The sequence below is a fragment of the Cnephaeus nilssonii genome, assembly GCF_951640355.1.
Source record: "Cnephaeus nilssonii genome assembly, chromosome: X".
NCBI lineage: Eukaryota > Metazoa > Chordata > Mammalia > Chiroptera > Vespertilionidae > Cnephaeus > Cnephaeus nilssonii.
The window spans coordinates 1,165,316-1,182,077 of record NC_137071.1 but is presented as its reverse complement, the minus strand read 5'-3'; the positions used below and the strand labels follow the sequence as shown (position 1 = coordinate 1,182,077).

General features: G+C 41.5%; 1 protein-coding gene across 3 annotated transcripts in view; it reads left to right on the top strand.

The window, feature by feature from the left end:
- Positions 1 to 16,762, top strand: part of ARHGAP6 (Rho GTPase activating protein 6) — a 506,928-nt gene that overhangs the window by 325,141 nt on the left and 165,025 nt on the right. The window contains exon 1 of one of the 3 annotated variants that reach the window (XM_079764313.1): positions 7,408 to 7,723. The exons of the other annotated variants lie outside the window; for them this stretch is intronic. Coding sequence (XP_079620439.1) covers positions 7,664 to 7,723 — 60 coding nt within the window. The 5' untranslated portion in view covers positions 7,408 to 7,663. Of the gene's footprint in view, positions 1 to 7,407; positions 7,724 to 16,762 lie in introns of those variants that run through there. 3 annotated transcript variants of the gene reach the window in all.

Sequence of the window (16,762 nt, the reverse complement as noted above, 5' to 3'; positions counted from 1 at the left end):
TACCTTGCTAAGCTTTCCATCTGGCCAAATGGTTCATCATTCCCCTCCAAACTGAGGAATGCCTGTCCCTTTATTTCCATGTGTATGTGCAGGCTCACAAAAGACAGTAACCAAAGATGATTTATTTAACTAAAAGGTTATTGATAATCTGAATTTCTGGAGACTTAGCGAGCTTAACAGCAATGAATAGTGTATGTTTTTCCTTTATGGAAACATCTTGGATTTCTCAGAATTATACCACAAATTTAAAGAGTAGAAATGGATATTAGTTGTATATTTGTCTAAAACAATAGACATAAGTGTAGATAAAAAGAAAAAAAGTAGCTTTTAAATTTCATATGTGTAAAGTCCCAGCAAGTTTTTATTTTTTTCTTTCATTTTATTTTTTTACAAATTTTTACTGTTGAAAGTATTATAGATGTCCCCTTTTTCTCCATTGACCACTTCTAGCCAGCACCCTCCCCCCCTCCCCCCCTTCCCCCCCCCCTCGTTCCAGGCCTTCACCACACTGTCTGTATCCATGGGTGATGCATATATGCATACAAGTTCATTGGTTGATCTCTTCCCACCCACCCACCCACCCCTGCCTTCCCTCTGAGATTTGAAATGCAAATTCCAAGCCCCAGAAGTTTTATTGTGGTCAATTTGGTACTGGACTGCAGCTGGTCCATTTTGTCCATTATACATGTTACGGGGCCCAGGAACCACAAACTTTCCAGGCGGCCACATGTATGTCTGCAAGCTGAAAAGGAAACCATGGCTCCCAAGGTAATCACGTAAATGCTTACCTGCATATCTGAAGACATGGTAGGTATCAATTTCCTCGTCAGTGAATATTTGTAATAATCTTATCACATATGAAAGCAAGTTATGATATACATGTTTCTCTCTTAGCAAGTATTTCTGGAAATTTACAATAATTACTTAAAAGCACAGCCAGACAAGAATTATATGAGTTACTCATTGCCAAATCATGCCAAAATCAAAATTATAAAAATTCTATAGACAACTAGGTGATAGCCCTCAAAGGTAAATATTTAAAATAACACAGAGTCCTGGGATTCTATGTTTGATAAAAAGCATCTCCAGGCCCTAGCTGGTTTGGCTCAGTGGATAGAGCATTGGCCTGCGGACTGAAGGGTCCCAGGTTCGATTCCAGTCAAGGGCATGCCTTGGTTGCAGTCTTGATTCCCAGTAGGGGGTGTGCAGGAGGCAGCCGATCAATGAGTCTCCCTTATCATCATTGATGTTTCTCTCTCTCTCTCTCTCTCCCTCTCCCTTCCTCTCTGAAATCAATAAAAAAAAAATGTTTTTTTTAAAAAAGCATCCCCAGGTGATTCTGATCCTGCAGTCTCACTTGGAGAATCTAAGGTCCAGGAAAATATATCACCAAAGTATACATGTCTTCATACAATCTTTTTTTTAAAATATATTTTTATTGATTTCAGAGAGGAAGGGAGAGGGAGAGAGAGATAGAAACATCAATGATGAGAGAGAATCATTCATTGGCTGCCTCCTGCATGCCCCACACTGGGGATTGAGCCTGGAACCTGGGCATGTGCCCTTGACCAGAATCGAACCCGGGACCATTGAGTCTGTAGACCGATGCTCTATCCACTGAGCCAAACCAGCTAGGGCTCTTCATATCATCTTTTATCCAATTTTCTCAGCAGCTACTATGCATAAGGCATGATACTAGATAGCAGAAATATAGTCATAAACAATATTTATTACCGTGAAGCTTCCAGGACAGTGGGAGCTACAGTCAGTAGACCAACGGACCAGCACATGGAAGCAATTACAAGTTGAGATAAGTGCTGAGAAGGAAACCAACAGGATGGTTGAGCTGGAGAGGCCAGGGAACAGCGAGTTATGATTGGGAAGGCCAGGGAAGCTTGACTGAGGGGGTGGGATCCAGGATGAAAGAGGAGGAGCCCGCCATAAGAAAATGCCTAGAAAGAGCAGGTCAGCCACTGGGAGCAGCTTGGGCAGAAACCGCTGTGAAGGGCCAAGCTCGCCTTGTCCACGAGTGTCAGGAGAACAGGAAGAAAGGGGGAGGCATGACAAGGGAGGCTCAGGAAGTAGGCCCAGACGCTTGGCCTGGGGAAGCCCAATGCAGATGGATTTTATTCTACGTACAATAGAAGTGAAGTGACAGTCTTTGCGTGCTTGTTTTTTTTTTTTTAATTTATCTTTATTGTTGAAAGTATTACAGATGTCCCTTTCCGCCCCCCCCCCCATTGCTCCCCTCCACCTTGCTTCCACCCCCACCCCAGGCCTTCACCACACTGTTGTCTGTGTCCATGGGTTATGCATCTATGCATACAAATTCTTTGGTTAATCTCTTTCCATCCCCACCCCCACCTTCCCTCTGAGATTCCTCAGTCTGTTCATGCTTTTATGTCTCTGGATCTATTTTTTAAGTTTGCATATGGCATGGTACTTTGTATAGAAGTTGAACACTCTGGAGCCAGACTACTCAAGTATAAATCCGGAATTTGATTCTTAGAGGCAGAGTGAGCTTGGATATGTTTCAATCTCGCTTTGCTCAATTCCTCACCTGTAAAATGCAAATAATGACAGTCTACGTCATAAGGCTGTTTAGTAAATTTAGTAAATACATGATGTGCACTATATACATCTGAGTAATGAAAATTGGTGTTTCAGGAGATCATTCTGGTTTCCTCCATGGACAATTAATTGGGCAAAGGGCAAGAATGGATATGGTTGGTTTGTTTGGAAGGCTGTTAATTTTGTTCAGAAGAAATCTGATGGAGGCTGGAGATGGGGTGATGAAAGTGTAGTTGGAGGGGAGGGTTTGGATTCCTGATTTATTTTGGAGGCAGAATTGACAGAACCTGGGAATGGATTAAATGTGGGACATGAGGTGAAGAGAAGAAAAAAGCAAAACTATTTGGTTTCTGGCTCAACTAAATTGGGTGCATGAAAATCATCATATTCATCATCATCAGTCATCAATATTATCATCAACAGCATTTATTCAGCAGGTGTGCATACCAGGCACTGAGATAAATGCTTATAAACACCTCTTAAGATGCAGGAGGCTTAGATACAAAGACATTTGCCAGGAGGGAAAGTCAAGAGTTCAAGAGTGGATAAGTGAAGTTTCAGATGACCCTGAGATACCAGATGAAGGGTCAAGAAGGCAGTTGGACAGCCAAGTCTATAAAACTCAGAGATGACTGGTTTGGAGATAATATTCACAAGTCATGAACTTTGCAACAGAACTCACCACAGTGTTCTTTTATGTAATGATTTGGGCTGTTACAATAATGTTTTCTTTCTTTTGGCCTAATCCTTTTCTTTTTAGTTCAAAACCTACTTCCTAACAACCTTCATGTCAATTGAATGTTCAGTCAATTCTCCATAAAGTATTGCATTAACATTTCTGACTCTGAAACAGAGCTCTAGTGAACTCAGCTTGCCTAATCCAAAGTTCATGTTCTCGGTGAAACACTTCCTAAGGAAAACTCAAAGCAAGTTTAGTTCAAGTCATGGTCTGAAATCAATGGAATTTTATTAATTCATATGGGTATAGAAAATCATTTATTTACAGTGTTTAAATGGACATTTGGACAGTTTTTCCAATCCCACACAGTTAGTGGCATAAGGTCTTGAGAAAGCATGAAACATTTTTTTATCAGCCTCATATTTGGTTGAGCTTGCCAAACACAGTTCATTTTCCATAGAAATTCACAAACTTGAGCAGTGGCCAGATTTTCAGAGTCGCTGAATGTAAGCCAGTGAATAAAATTGTTAAACCCTTTGATTTCCCCCCACTTTTTTCCCTTAAAAAGTAACATAGCGTGTTCCTCTGAGCTTTATTACTTGACTTCTACTACCCACAGTACTCAAGTGTGTTTGAGAAAAAGCCTGTATGGACATTCCAGCACAGAATGAACACAGGCGGGTCTTTTGGGAACATTCATTTGCCTCCTTGTTTATTCTCAGATGGAAAAGCCTACTCCTTCCTAGTTCCACCGATGTGCTTGAGAGGGCAATGGTAACCACGTTAAAAGCGAGTAATTTTAAGGACTGTTAAAGGTTGAAATTTTTAAGACAAATCTAGAATAGGCAAGAATTACATGATGGTCCAAAGTGTGACAAATATCTGACACTGTGTAGCTAATTGGGGCCACTAGCAAACCTTTCTCTTAAGACTTTAAGAGAAAGCAGAATAAACGTATTCAAATCTTGAGCATGGGGCAGGCTGGAACAGTTATCATTAAGAAAATAATGTTCATGGGAATTGGTCCATTGTGCCCAAGCATGTTTTGGAAAGATGTAGAATATGAAAACAAATAATAATAATGAATATTGATAATTAAAATGTGTGGCCCTGAAATACCGAGGGGAACACTTTGTAAAGTATATGATTGTCTAACCACTATGTTGTACGCCTGAAACTAACACAAAATAATATCTAATGTAAACTGTAATTGGAAAATGAAATTTAAATAAAAATAATTAAAGTATGTTAGTAACTCTAATATAGTTCTCTTACATAAAATTATATAAGAATGTTGAATTTTTTTCTTTTTAAAAAAATAATTTTATTGATTCTAGAGAGGAAGGGAGAGAGAGAGAAAGATAGAAACTTCAATAATGAGAGAGAATCATCGATTGGCTGCCTCCTGCACACCCCCTACTGGGGATTGAGCCCGCAATCTGGGCATGTGCCCTGACCAGGAATCAAACCACGATCTCCTGGTTCATAGATCGATGCTCAACCACTGAGCCACACTGGCCAGGCTAGAATGTTGAATTCTTTTGACCCAGTGACCAATGTGGTATTCTCTTTATTGCATTGCTTCTTTCATTGGCATCACCACCTGCTAATTTTATTTTATTTTTTACTTATAATAGTGAAAATGCAGAATAGCCCCTAGAGGTGAAAGGTAACAATTGACTACTGAATTTCAGCCATGAGAAGTCATTGAGCAGGGAGGGCCGACTGTGCTTAAGTCACATGTAATCTATTTGGAGATTGTGGCTACATGGGGTACAACTCTAAGTTTGAAATAGGAACCATGGATGTGCTGGGAAGGGAGTTACCAAAGAAGTCAGGGAGAAATGGGCTAAACCACAAAGCTGGACAGAATTCTTGTCATCAGTGGCCTAGAAAAGAAGCTGAGGAGATGGGTCCTGATGCGCCAGGGGCCAGTTCCATGTTCCATGAAAGCCCCCTCTCACCATGGACCCTGCCAAAGCCACATAGGTGAATCTATAGGCGTAATGGTTACTTCAGAAGAGCCCCCATGTAATTGAAAAAGGGTTTCGTAGCAAGGGAATAGAGCTAGCATTTTATTTTTAATATGACAGCTTTATTGAGATATAATTCAATACTATTCAGTTCACTCATTTAAAGTGTATAATTTAATGGTGTATTTAGAGTTGTACAACCATCATCACAATCAATTTTAGAACAGTTTCATCACCCCCAAAAGAAACCCCATCCCTCTTAGTCATTACTGCCCCAGTCCCTCTCCCCCTCGCAACCACTAATCTGTTTTCTGTCTCCATGGATTTGCCTGTCCTGAATGTTTCATATAAATGGAATCATACAATATGTGGCCTTTTGTGTCGGGCTTCTTTCACTTAGCATGATGCTTTCAAGGTTCGTCCATGCTGTAGTGTGAATCAGTACTTCATTCCCTTTTGTAGCTAATATTCCATTGTATAGCTATGTTACATTTTATTTACCTACTAGAAGCCCGATGCACGAAATTCGTGCACGGTGGGGAGTTGTCCCTCAACCCAGCCTGTACCCTCTCCAATCTGGGACTCCTGGAGGGATGTCCGACTGCCCGTTTAGGCCCGATCCTGGTGGGATTGGGCCTAAACGGGCAGTCGGACATCCCTCTCACAATCCAGGACTGCTGGCTCCCAACTGCTCGCCTGCCTGCCTTCCTGATTGCCCCTAACCGCTTCTGCCTGCCAGCCTGATCACCCCCTAACCACTCTGCTGCCAGCCTGGTTGATGCTTAACTGCTCCCCTGCCAGCCTGTTTGCCCCCAACTTCCCTCCTCTGCCGGCCTGGTCACCCCTAACTGCCCTCTCCTGCAGGGTTGATCACCTCCAACTGTCCTCCTTTGCAAGCCTGGTCCCTCTCAACTGCCCTCCCTTGCAGGCCGGGTGCCTCCCAACTGCCCTCTCCTGCTGGCCATCTTGTAGTGGCCATCTTGTGTCCACATGGGGGCAGGATCTTTGACCACATGGGGGCAGCTATATTGTGTGTTGCAGTGATGATCAATCTGTATATTCCTCTTTTATTAGATAAGATAGAGGCCTGGTGCATGGGTGGGGGCCAGCTGGTTTGCCCTGAAGGGTGTCCCGGATCAGGGTGGGGTTCCCTTGCGGCATGGGACGGCCTGAGCAAGGGGCCTGTGGTGGTTTGCAGGCCGGCCACGCCCCCTGGCAATGCAAGCAGAGGCCCTGGTATCTGGGATTTATTTTCCTTCTACAATTGAAACTTTGTAGCCTGGAGCGGAGCCAAGCCTGCTGTTCCCTCAGGGGCGGCAGCCATTTCCGTGGCAGTTAATTCACCTTCTACAATTGAAACTTTGTAGCCTTAAGCGGGTGGGCCCGGCCAGGGTGTGTGGAAAGCTTTGCTTCCCCTGTTGCCGCCAGCAACCCTGGCCTGCTCTCTCAAGCTCCATTCTGCCGCCATTTGTTTGAATTTGTTTACCTTCTATAATTGAAACTTTGTAGCTTGAGTGGAGGCTTAGGCCTGCAACGGCTATGGAAAGCTTGGCTTCCTCTGTTACCTGGGAAACCTTGCTCTCTGTGGCTGTAGCCATCTTGGTTTGGGTTAATTTGCATACTCGCCCTGATTGGCTGATGGGCGTGGCTTGTGTAGTGGAGTGATGGTTAATTTGCATATTACCATTTTATTAGAGAAGATTCCTCAGTTCTCTTGAGTACGTATATAACTAGAAATGGAGTTGCTGGGTCATTTGGGAACTCTATGTTTAACATCTTGAGAAACTGCCAAACTGTTTTTCCAAAGCATTTTACATCCTCACCAGCAAGGTATGGGAATTCCAGTTTCTCTACCTCCTTACCAACATTTCTTTTCCCATCCTATTAGGTGTGATGTGGTATCTCTTTGTGGTTTTGTCTTATACCTTCCTGATGGCTAATGATGTTGAGCATCTTTTCATGAGCTTGTTGACCATTTGAATGTTTTCTTCAGAGAACTGTCTATTCAGAACCTTGGCCCATTTTTAAATTGGGTTACTTCTCTTTTTATTATTGACTTGTAAGAGTTTTTAAATATTCTTGATACAAGTTTCTTATCAGATATGTGAATTAGCGTTTCATTTAAATGATTTGTTCTGTCCAGCATTCAGATTGCATGCCAACCATTTGCCTTAAACTGGCATAAGGCTCTGTAACCATTTACATCCATTTTGTAACTTTTAGACTTTCTCCCCAATAAGTGCTCAGTGCCTTTCAGTCGTGTGTGCCCAAGGAGGCCTTTTAGAGCTGAGAGCTCCCCAGGGTGTCTGACTCAGAGGATCACAGTGACCCGGGGCCTTCTCCCTCCCAGGACCTCAAGGCACGCATTCCAGCTGGGAGTCTGCATCCTTGTCTCCAACCTCCTCCATTCCCACACTGGACCGGGGCTCTGTGTGGGGAGATGGGGGGTCAGTTCTGCCTGGAGCTGCTGCTACTGCTGAGGTGTAAGGACCCTGGAGAGGTAAGAAGAGATGGTGTGTGCCCTTCAGGCTCTGTTTTGTGCTTGAAGCAAGGCAGGACCCAAGGCAGTAGGAAGTGAAAGACTTCCTGGGTTTACAATCCCGGAGGCAGCCGCATCCGGGGAAGGCGGACACAAGCAGGAAAGAGTAAGGGAAGTAATAGCTTTGGAGGGATTCACTCCACTTGTTTCAGCACTTGAGTCTCTTTCAACTTCCAAGTTCAGATGGTTCAGATGACACTTCAGATGTCTCTGCCTGTTTCTGTAGGAGAAGGCACAGAGCCTTTGAGCCAGGATGGCAGGAAGGTTACAGATCATTGCCAAGACACTCATATTTTTAGTGAGAACTTAGAGTAAATCTCCGTGAGGACCCACTATTTCTTCTGTACCTTTCTTTTGGGCTATTTTCTCAGTTTTTAAAATCACTGCAATTTGACTTTAATGATTGGCTTATGTTACTGTTGCATAGTTCTAAATGGCCTTCTAGTGCAGTGTTTTTCTGTATCAGATAAAGAACGTGAGGGGGAGAGTGGATTGGGTTATGGCAGGATCACCTGGCTAGTCCATGACAGAACTGAGACCAGACATCATTGCTTTTGAGCCTCTCGTTGGGTCTGGGGCATTGGGTACTACGTAATGAGGGACATTTGGAACAAAAACAAGCATTTCCCTTCCCCTCAATATGATGAAGGGTCGAGATTCTATGACATCTACAGGCAACATGAGCACTGATGTGAAACCACAAAACATGGTTTGGCTTTTCCCTTGTGGCCACTCCATGCAGCAAAGGCAGATGGTTGGCTCAGAGCGCCTTGGTTTTCCTGCTTTCGCCTCTGGTACAAACCTTATTTTTTATGATTCCAGTTTTTTATGATTTCATAGAAAGAACCTCAAAATCTATCTTTTCTTATTATTCATTTAGAATGTTATGAAAGTGTTCATAGATCTTAGATAACTTGCTGGTTTTATATAACTACAAGTAAAAGTTTCTTTGAATCTTTCCTATAGGAACAGACAGTATCATGTTAAACATTAGTTTATTTGGTATTTTTTTTAATTTTAAGAAGTGGGATCCTAAGTTTTCCTACAGATCAGCAATCTTTTACTTGAACTATGTGAGAGGCCACTTCGATTCATTTGCAGATTTCTCCCTCTATCATACACACATGCCACTACTATGTGTATAAAATAATTGAAATGTGTATTATTTAATTTGTTGAAAGCCAAGTTACTTACTGCTCTTACATCACCTTCATTTACAATCTGTTGAATGATTTCATTTTGAAGGAGGGCAAAGACTGAATATTGTGATTCTGATGATTGACACTAAGAAAATAAGTCAACTCACCAGGTCCATCCATACTGTCACAAATTCAGTAAAAAATTAAAAAAATAAAATAAAACAAGTCAACTCAGGTTGCAGTGATAGTAGGTTCCTGGATACCTATTACTGGTAACCAGAACGTTTCTTTCTTTCTTTTTTAAATATATTTTTTATGATTTCAAAGAGGAAGAGATAGGGAGAGAGAGAGAGAGAATCATGAATCGGCTGCCTCCTGCACGCCCCACACTGGTGATCGAGCCCACAACCCAGGCATGAGCCCTGACCAGGAATCAAACTGTGACCTCCTGGTTCATTGGTTGATGCTCAAGCACTGAGCCACGCCAGCCGGGCCATTTCTTTCTACCTGTGGAAAAATGAGCCACACAGGCCGTAAAATCCCCCTTGATTTTCCAACTGTCTTTTTAAATCCTATTGCTAGGAATTGCACATGTTAGCAATGTTCCATATGTCCTTTAGAAATCTACAGCTGTCTTTAAAAAGAAGCATTTTTGAAATCTTGAAGTTGTTCTGCTGTGCCTATTTTCACATTAATAAAAAGCTCATTGTGGAGCCCAGGTTGAGCCCGAGCTCATCATCACAGGGCAGAAACGGGGTTCTGTAACCCTTCTGGGCCAGAGCTTGTTATTGCGTGCAGCTGTGCACACTCGCAAACATTTCCTTTCCTGGTCGGGTCCCGTGGAAGGAGCCAGCTTGAGCTGCAGCCTTGACATCTAACATTTGTAGAAGCTACAAAGCAGGAAGCTGTTGAAATGTTTGAACCTTTTTATACATTTGGATCTGGGCATCAAATGCCAGGTAGAGAGAGTGTGCCAGCCAATTGGTTCTGACTCAGTGTCGTGCTAAGAATATACCAGTCGCCTTCCTATTCTGGTCATTCTAGTGAACTCCATAATGCCACTTGAAGTGGCTTTTCCGTCAGTGTGGAACCTGTGCTCAGTGGGCTACCTGGGAGGGAAGATAATGAAGGGTCAAGGCCTGGATTTTCTAACAAGACATCATTCATTCCCCCTGTAGCTTTCTGGGACCGAATCAGTGAGAAAAAGACAGCACCTTGCATTTCCTCTGAGGACTTGTACTTGCATTGATTCGTTTTTAATCCATCTTTGGGGACCAAGGAAGGGGTGGGGACTATTCATGGTCAGGTCCACACCCAGGGCTGGGCTGCGTGGGTTTCTCCTGGTTGCCATGGCAATGCTGCCCCGTTGTGTGGGGATACTCGCCCATGTTTACAGAGGTTTCCTCCCCATCTGGGGTGGTTCATCACAACTGCCCAGGAGCTATTCGGTTAGGGGTTCTGGAGGATCTTTTTTTTACAATTAGCTTCTTAGTGCATCCTTGGGAGGTCAAACGGGCCGGGAAAATGAAGTAACAAAAGGAGACACGTTTCATTACTCTGATCCAATTGAATTCATATTGGCTGTTAAAAATAGATACAGGTTGTTTTACTTAGGAGCCTAGAGGCAGATGACAAATTTCCTTTCAAATGGCACTAGTAAAAAACAGGACAGGGTGTGTGTGTGTTTTAAGAAGTACCTCATTTCTTTTAAAGTTTAAAGTTTAGATAACTCCTCATCTGTGAATTTGGGATAGAGACAACTTTTCCTCTCTAAGCTTGTGAGAATTGAATGAGGGGTATATGTCATATGCTTAAATAACATGCCTAGAACATAATAGGTCTGGGGGCAGAGGGGAGTGGTTTAATTGCACTTGGAGGAGTGTCTTGCATTTGCTATTTGTACAGATAGGATGTTTCATGTCTAGGGTTCCGAAAATAGGTTACCCAAGGTCTGCACTCAATCAAAGTGGATCTCCTCTACTTATAGCGTACTGCTTTGTTGTTGTTGTTGTTGTTGTTGTTAATCCTCACGCAAGGATATTTTTCCATTGATTTTTAGGGAGAGTGGAAGAGAGAGGGAAAGACAGAGAGAAACATCGATGTGAGAGAAACACACCGATTGGTTGCCTCCTACATGAGCCCCAACCAGGACCTAGGCCAGGAAGGAGCCGGCAACCAAGGTGCATGCCCTTGACCGGAATTGAACCCGGGACCCTTTGGTCCACAGGCGGACGCTCTATCCATTGAGCCAAACCATCTAGGGCTAGCGTACTGCTTTATATCCTCCATGGCTGCGGGATGGTTTTTGGTAATAATTCTGTAGCCAAAGCCTTCATATATTTATCAAATAATACTGTTGGGGAGTGATGGTTCTGAAAATTGTGAGCATTAAGGCATCTTCAATCCCTACCCACTCTATGGACAAAACTACTTATTTCTTGTTATCCTGCCAAATTCAAGCAAATCCCAAAATAGGACTTTTCCCAGCCAAAGTAACTGAGCTCTAATTCAGTAGTTACAGTAATGGCTAACGGTCTGGTTATTTTTCTCCTCCATTACTCAGGTAACACAACCACTTTTAAGTAAGCTTCCAAGAAACAAGTAACACTCTCACTTTTAAGTAACTTCTGAAGGAGCAAATAACTATTTGAATTTCTGAGGAACGGTTTCGATTAGAGACGTCAGCTGACTTAATCACCATCGCTTCAGCTGGCAGATTTTCTTTAACACCCTGGCCACTCCCCAAGCTGTTTAGATTTTGCTGATGCAGATGGTGCGGGAAGTAGAAACCCCCCTGTCTGAGATCCCATATCAAGTTGACCAACTTTAAGATTTGAACTCTTGGTTTTTCTTTCTCAGTTTGGTTTTTAAAATGCACACAGACATCTAGATTTGTTCAAAGGCTCGTTCTTTGTATATGTTAAGTTCTGAACACACAGCCTGATTTAATGTTGGCCTTGTTTTCTAGAGTAGAGTTTCTCATCTTCAGCAGTGTTGACATTCAAGGCTGGATCATTCTTCATTGTAGGGTAAGCCTTGTGCACGGTAGGGTGATTAGCGTGTTCTTGATCTCTCCCTACTAGATAACCAGTAGTACCCCTCCAGCCCCCACCTAACCCCCCATTGTGATTCTACACCTTGCCAAATGTCCCCTAGGGGCATAGCTTCCCGGCTTGAGAACCACTGCTCTAAAGAAAAACAGATAAAAAAATATCTACCGTGGAATTAGCTGAGCTGTGACCAATGCTAGAATGACAGGGAATGGTCAGAGTTGGAAGTCACTATAAATGGGGACCAGGCCTTACAAAGAAGGTGAAAGGAAGACATTTGAGAGAAGAGGCCTCCAATGAGCCCCATACAGTTCAGGACATCCTCCTGGATGATTTATTCTCGAATCATCCTTAGGGTGACCTTGAAGGTGGTAAAGAACAGTTTCTGGGGATGTCGGATGGGAGAAGGCAGGGATAATGCAAGGTAGCAATCAGGAAAGGAGGGGTTCAGGTGGCTGTATGTCAGATGTGGCACGATGATAAATGACAAATGTGTTGGAGTTGGAGCTTTTGGCATATAAAACTGCCATGTTATGTTCAGATTCTATGTCATTCTTATTTCTCCCTTTTTAAATAGAAGAACTAGAGCCAACATTTATTGAGCTTGGGGACTGCTGACAGGAGAGGACTCAGAGATGGGTATTAGTACGTTTTATAGATGAGGAAACTCAGGCACAGAGAGGCTAGGAAACTTGTCCAAGTTGCCACAGCACATGTGCACAGGTCATGATGGTGAACCCAAAGAGTCTGGCTGTGGAGCCTGCACACCCCGCCACACTGGGAAGCCATCTTTGCCCTTATGTGGACACCCCTCTGTCTCCGGAGGTCCCACATGCCACCGAAAAATTAGAAGTATGGAAAATTCTTTGGAGAGGAAAACAAGATTTGGTGATTCTGAGGAAGATATTTAACATTGTTAAAGCATTTTTTTGCTTAATAACAAAATTTCTGGCCCTCGGCTATTTTTTTGTTGACAATAAGGCGATGTTATTTGTAAGGGGACTTTGTTGATCTTATTCTTATTTTTTTATAGATGATTCAGGCTTGATTTATTGGGGCAAATGTTTTGGAACCCAACTAACCATTTCTTTTGTCTCTCCTTAACCACTTGACTCCTCACCACTCCCAGCCCAATCTTATTCAAGAATTATTTATCTTCTAGAAGAGTCAGGTGTTTCAGATGAGGTCAGGATGAATTCTTCCCAGCAGGAAAATATTTTTGAATAACCAAATGTCACCCAATGATCCCTGCTGATAAAGCTCTAGATCAAATGGGGGCAAAAGGAATTATGAGCCAAATTACAAAACGAAAAGTAAAAGCTCCAATTAACAAGAATTTCACAACAAACATAGGCTGATTACCATTTTATTAAAGCAATCTGGAACACAACTAGAGGCCACTATGTTCTGGAAATGTGGGAAACTGGTTGAAATCATTTTTCTCCTCTGATTACCTTGCTAGGCTGTTCACAGATATGTTTGGTGTTTTTAAAAATGAACACAGTTTACTATTTTATATTCTTTTTAAGTGTTGGCCTTAAAATCAATCTTGGTGTTTTCAGCAATTGTTTACTACTAAGGGGCAATCTTCCACTTTAGAGGAAGAGTCAGTGTTTGCATTCTGTGTGGAGCTGGGAGAAGAGGTGGTCAACGGTACATTGTGAAGAACATGAGGAACTTGACCTTTTTCTCTGGGTAGCATTTTGATGTTGGGAAAAGTGTAATGTGCCTTGGTGATGATAACTGATATGATCAGCATATAGTTTCTGAATGAGTAGAATGGAGAGAAGTTTTATTTAACATTTCAAGTTGAGCCCGCCCATTTGTTCTATGTTGCGCTGTTGGTTTGAACCACAAAATATAAAGGAATGTCAATATTTTCTGATGTTTACAGGCAGTCAACTACCCTCAGGGATGGATAAAAGTTCGTGTGTCTTTTTTCTTACTTTAATCTTTCTGTCAAGCTTAGATTTTGGCTTCTTCCCAATGAAGCCCTCGGTCAGGGGCCACCCCAGTCTTGTACCTCCAGTATGGCTGTCTGAAAACACATGGCCATCCCTTTGGAACTGGAAGAGTTTCTCTCACAAACAGAACACATTAATTTAGTTGAACTCTGGACTCGTCTGTTTTAAATGAAAACTAGAGTGAAAATCACGTTGGCGTGGGTGATTCAACCTGGGGAAGAGAAGGGCACTGTTACACTTTGTAGAAAATTCCCAAACAGGATCTTGATTCCTGGAATGTGTGGGAGATGACTTGTTAGGTTTTAGTTGAGATGTCTGGTTTTAACCAGCAGCTCTGCTTTTGTTTCATCTTTGGTTTAAATGTTTGAATTAGTAGAAATCGTTCCTCCAGCTCAGGAAACCGTGCAGAGAGCATGCTGTCTAATGCATTTGGTGGTGGAAATATTCTGAATCTGTGCTCTCCAACATGGCAGCCACTAGCCCCCTGGGGCCTTTGAGCACTTATGCTTAGTGTGACTGAGGAAGTGAATTTTAAATTTTATTTCATTTTCTTTTAATTTTGAATAACCACATGGGGATATGTATTAGGAGTGCAAGTAGAGTATAATTACCAGTTAAGCATATGTCTCCATTGTATTATCCCCCTACATATCTGAATTTTGATTTGGAAAATGTGGCCACTATTCATGTGTCTGACTGAGTGAAGATTACTTTTAAGTAATCCATTGAACCTCCATCCTCAGTGCAGGTATCAAGATAGGTGGTTATGAAAATGCCGCCTGGAAATTAGCTTGTTAGATTTTATTTTCCTTTGACCTTTTTAATAAGTGAATTGTGAGCATTTTCTGCTTAATTGATTGTTATTGATTGAGGTTGAACTCTTCAGATGATTCAGACCTGATGTGATTAAGCATAGGAGAGAAAAAATTACATTATAGCCAGTGGCAGCCCCCAAATAAAATTACACAATTGATGAGTTTTAAGTCAGCCAGAAGTTCAGGCATTATTTGAATCAAAAGAGAACTTATTTAATGTGAAAAGTCACCGTATGCCCTGAGGGCTGAGCTTAGTCATTGTATTTTAGCTTTGACCTGCCTGCTCTTTGAACCCAGTTAACCTTTGACAGCATTTCAGCAGGAGCTGCCTCCACCGTCATTTCTTTATTTTGTTTTATTTGTGTTGCTTTGAATTCCTCTTCACTTTATAACTCTCATCTCGTCTTTGTTGTTTGATTGTATTTGTTTTTGTTCCTGCTAAAGCTAATTGCTCCTTTTCCCTCACCCTTCTTTGGTCAAAATATTTCTCTGAAAAGTCAAGTACACATAAACTGATTTCTACTTGGACTTTATCTGAAGGGGACCCACCAAGATCCAAAACTCACATCAAAAGGGACTGAAGGAAGGAGGTATGTCTGGGCTGAAGCAGAAGAAGGGAGAACGAACTTCTAAAAATTAAATTTGTTTTTTTATTATAGAAGTAATTTATGTTTATTGTGGGAAAATTGGATCTTCATCCAAACAGTGCATCTCTGTCCTAGTTTTTTTCTATACACATTTGTGTATGTATATCAATTATTTACATGTTATGGTCATGTGTAATATTCACAAATGATACACAGTTTTGGTCTTAAATTTTAGTTTGTCACATTTTCTCTACTAATAAATTTTCTTCAAAAGCATACTTTTGATTTCAGTAATCCTTCAGATAGACATAGTAAAATTTAAGTGAGATCTAATTTCTCACCGATAGAGATAATGCTGTGATCAACATCTTTGCACATATCTTTCCTTGCATTTCAATGACTCTCTTAGGGTAATTCCTAGACATGTATTTGCCCTCTGGGAAAAATTATGCATCTGGAAGCCCTCACCAACAAAGAGTGAATGAGTGTAGAGATTTCAAATTTATTAGTGACATGGAAGTGGTTTTAGTGAGATGAGATTTTCCTTGAGGTGATTTATTTAACTTCATCTGTCTCTTTAACTTAATTTCAAAGACATAGCACAGCTTTGTAAATAATCTATTTTTGCTTTGTTATTAATTTAAGAATTCTTTAGATTTAAGTTTGGGCTTATTAATGCATTTATGATCAGTATTGCTATTTATTTCAGCCTGGACTTTGAGTCTTGGTCATTAGTATCTAGTATTTTTTTTCTATATTTGATTCAAATATATACAGCTCCCTGAGCCTGAGTCTTAATGAATTAGAATCATTCAGTTTTATTCAACTTACATCAGCTATGTTACGTATGTGGTTACATCTGCATGTCAGAATTTTGTCAGTTGTGGCCATCTGCCACAGTTGCGGAATCAAGAAATAAAATAGTCTCAGAGTGACTGTGGACCTTCCAGAATAACAATCCCCAGGCCAGTGACCTTTATTTTGTTAGAGAGGCTATGCATAGGAAATAAGCTACATATTAGAAGATGTCAACACACATTAACCAAAAAATGGTAAGAAGAAGTGATTTCCAAGAGCAGAATGGAATAGGTAGAGAGAGAGAGTAATACGGGGCAATGTCAAAGAAGCATACAAGCCTTATTACCTTTGCATTCCCAAGGCAACGCACCTCACTAATGGATGTTTATAAAGCTCACTCTGGACCATCACAGAGATGCTATGTTGTGATTAACATACATAGTTTAATGTGGTAGAACAATGTGTTTGTAAAAGACCACCATGAGAATGATGATATTAAAGCACATGTTTGGACATTTAATACACAAATTTCAGTTTCTTGTTAAAATTATCTTGTGCAGTACATCTCATTCCATAGCGGCTAGTCTTTGGAGTCCAAAGCCTGACTTTTTTCCTGTAAATCAAAATGTGACTTGAATATGTGTATA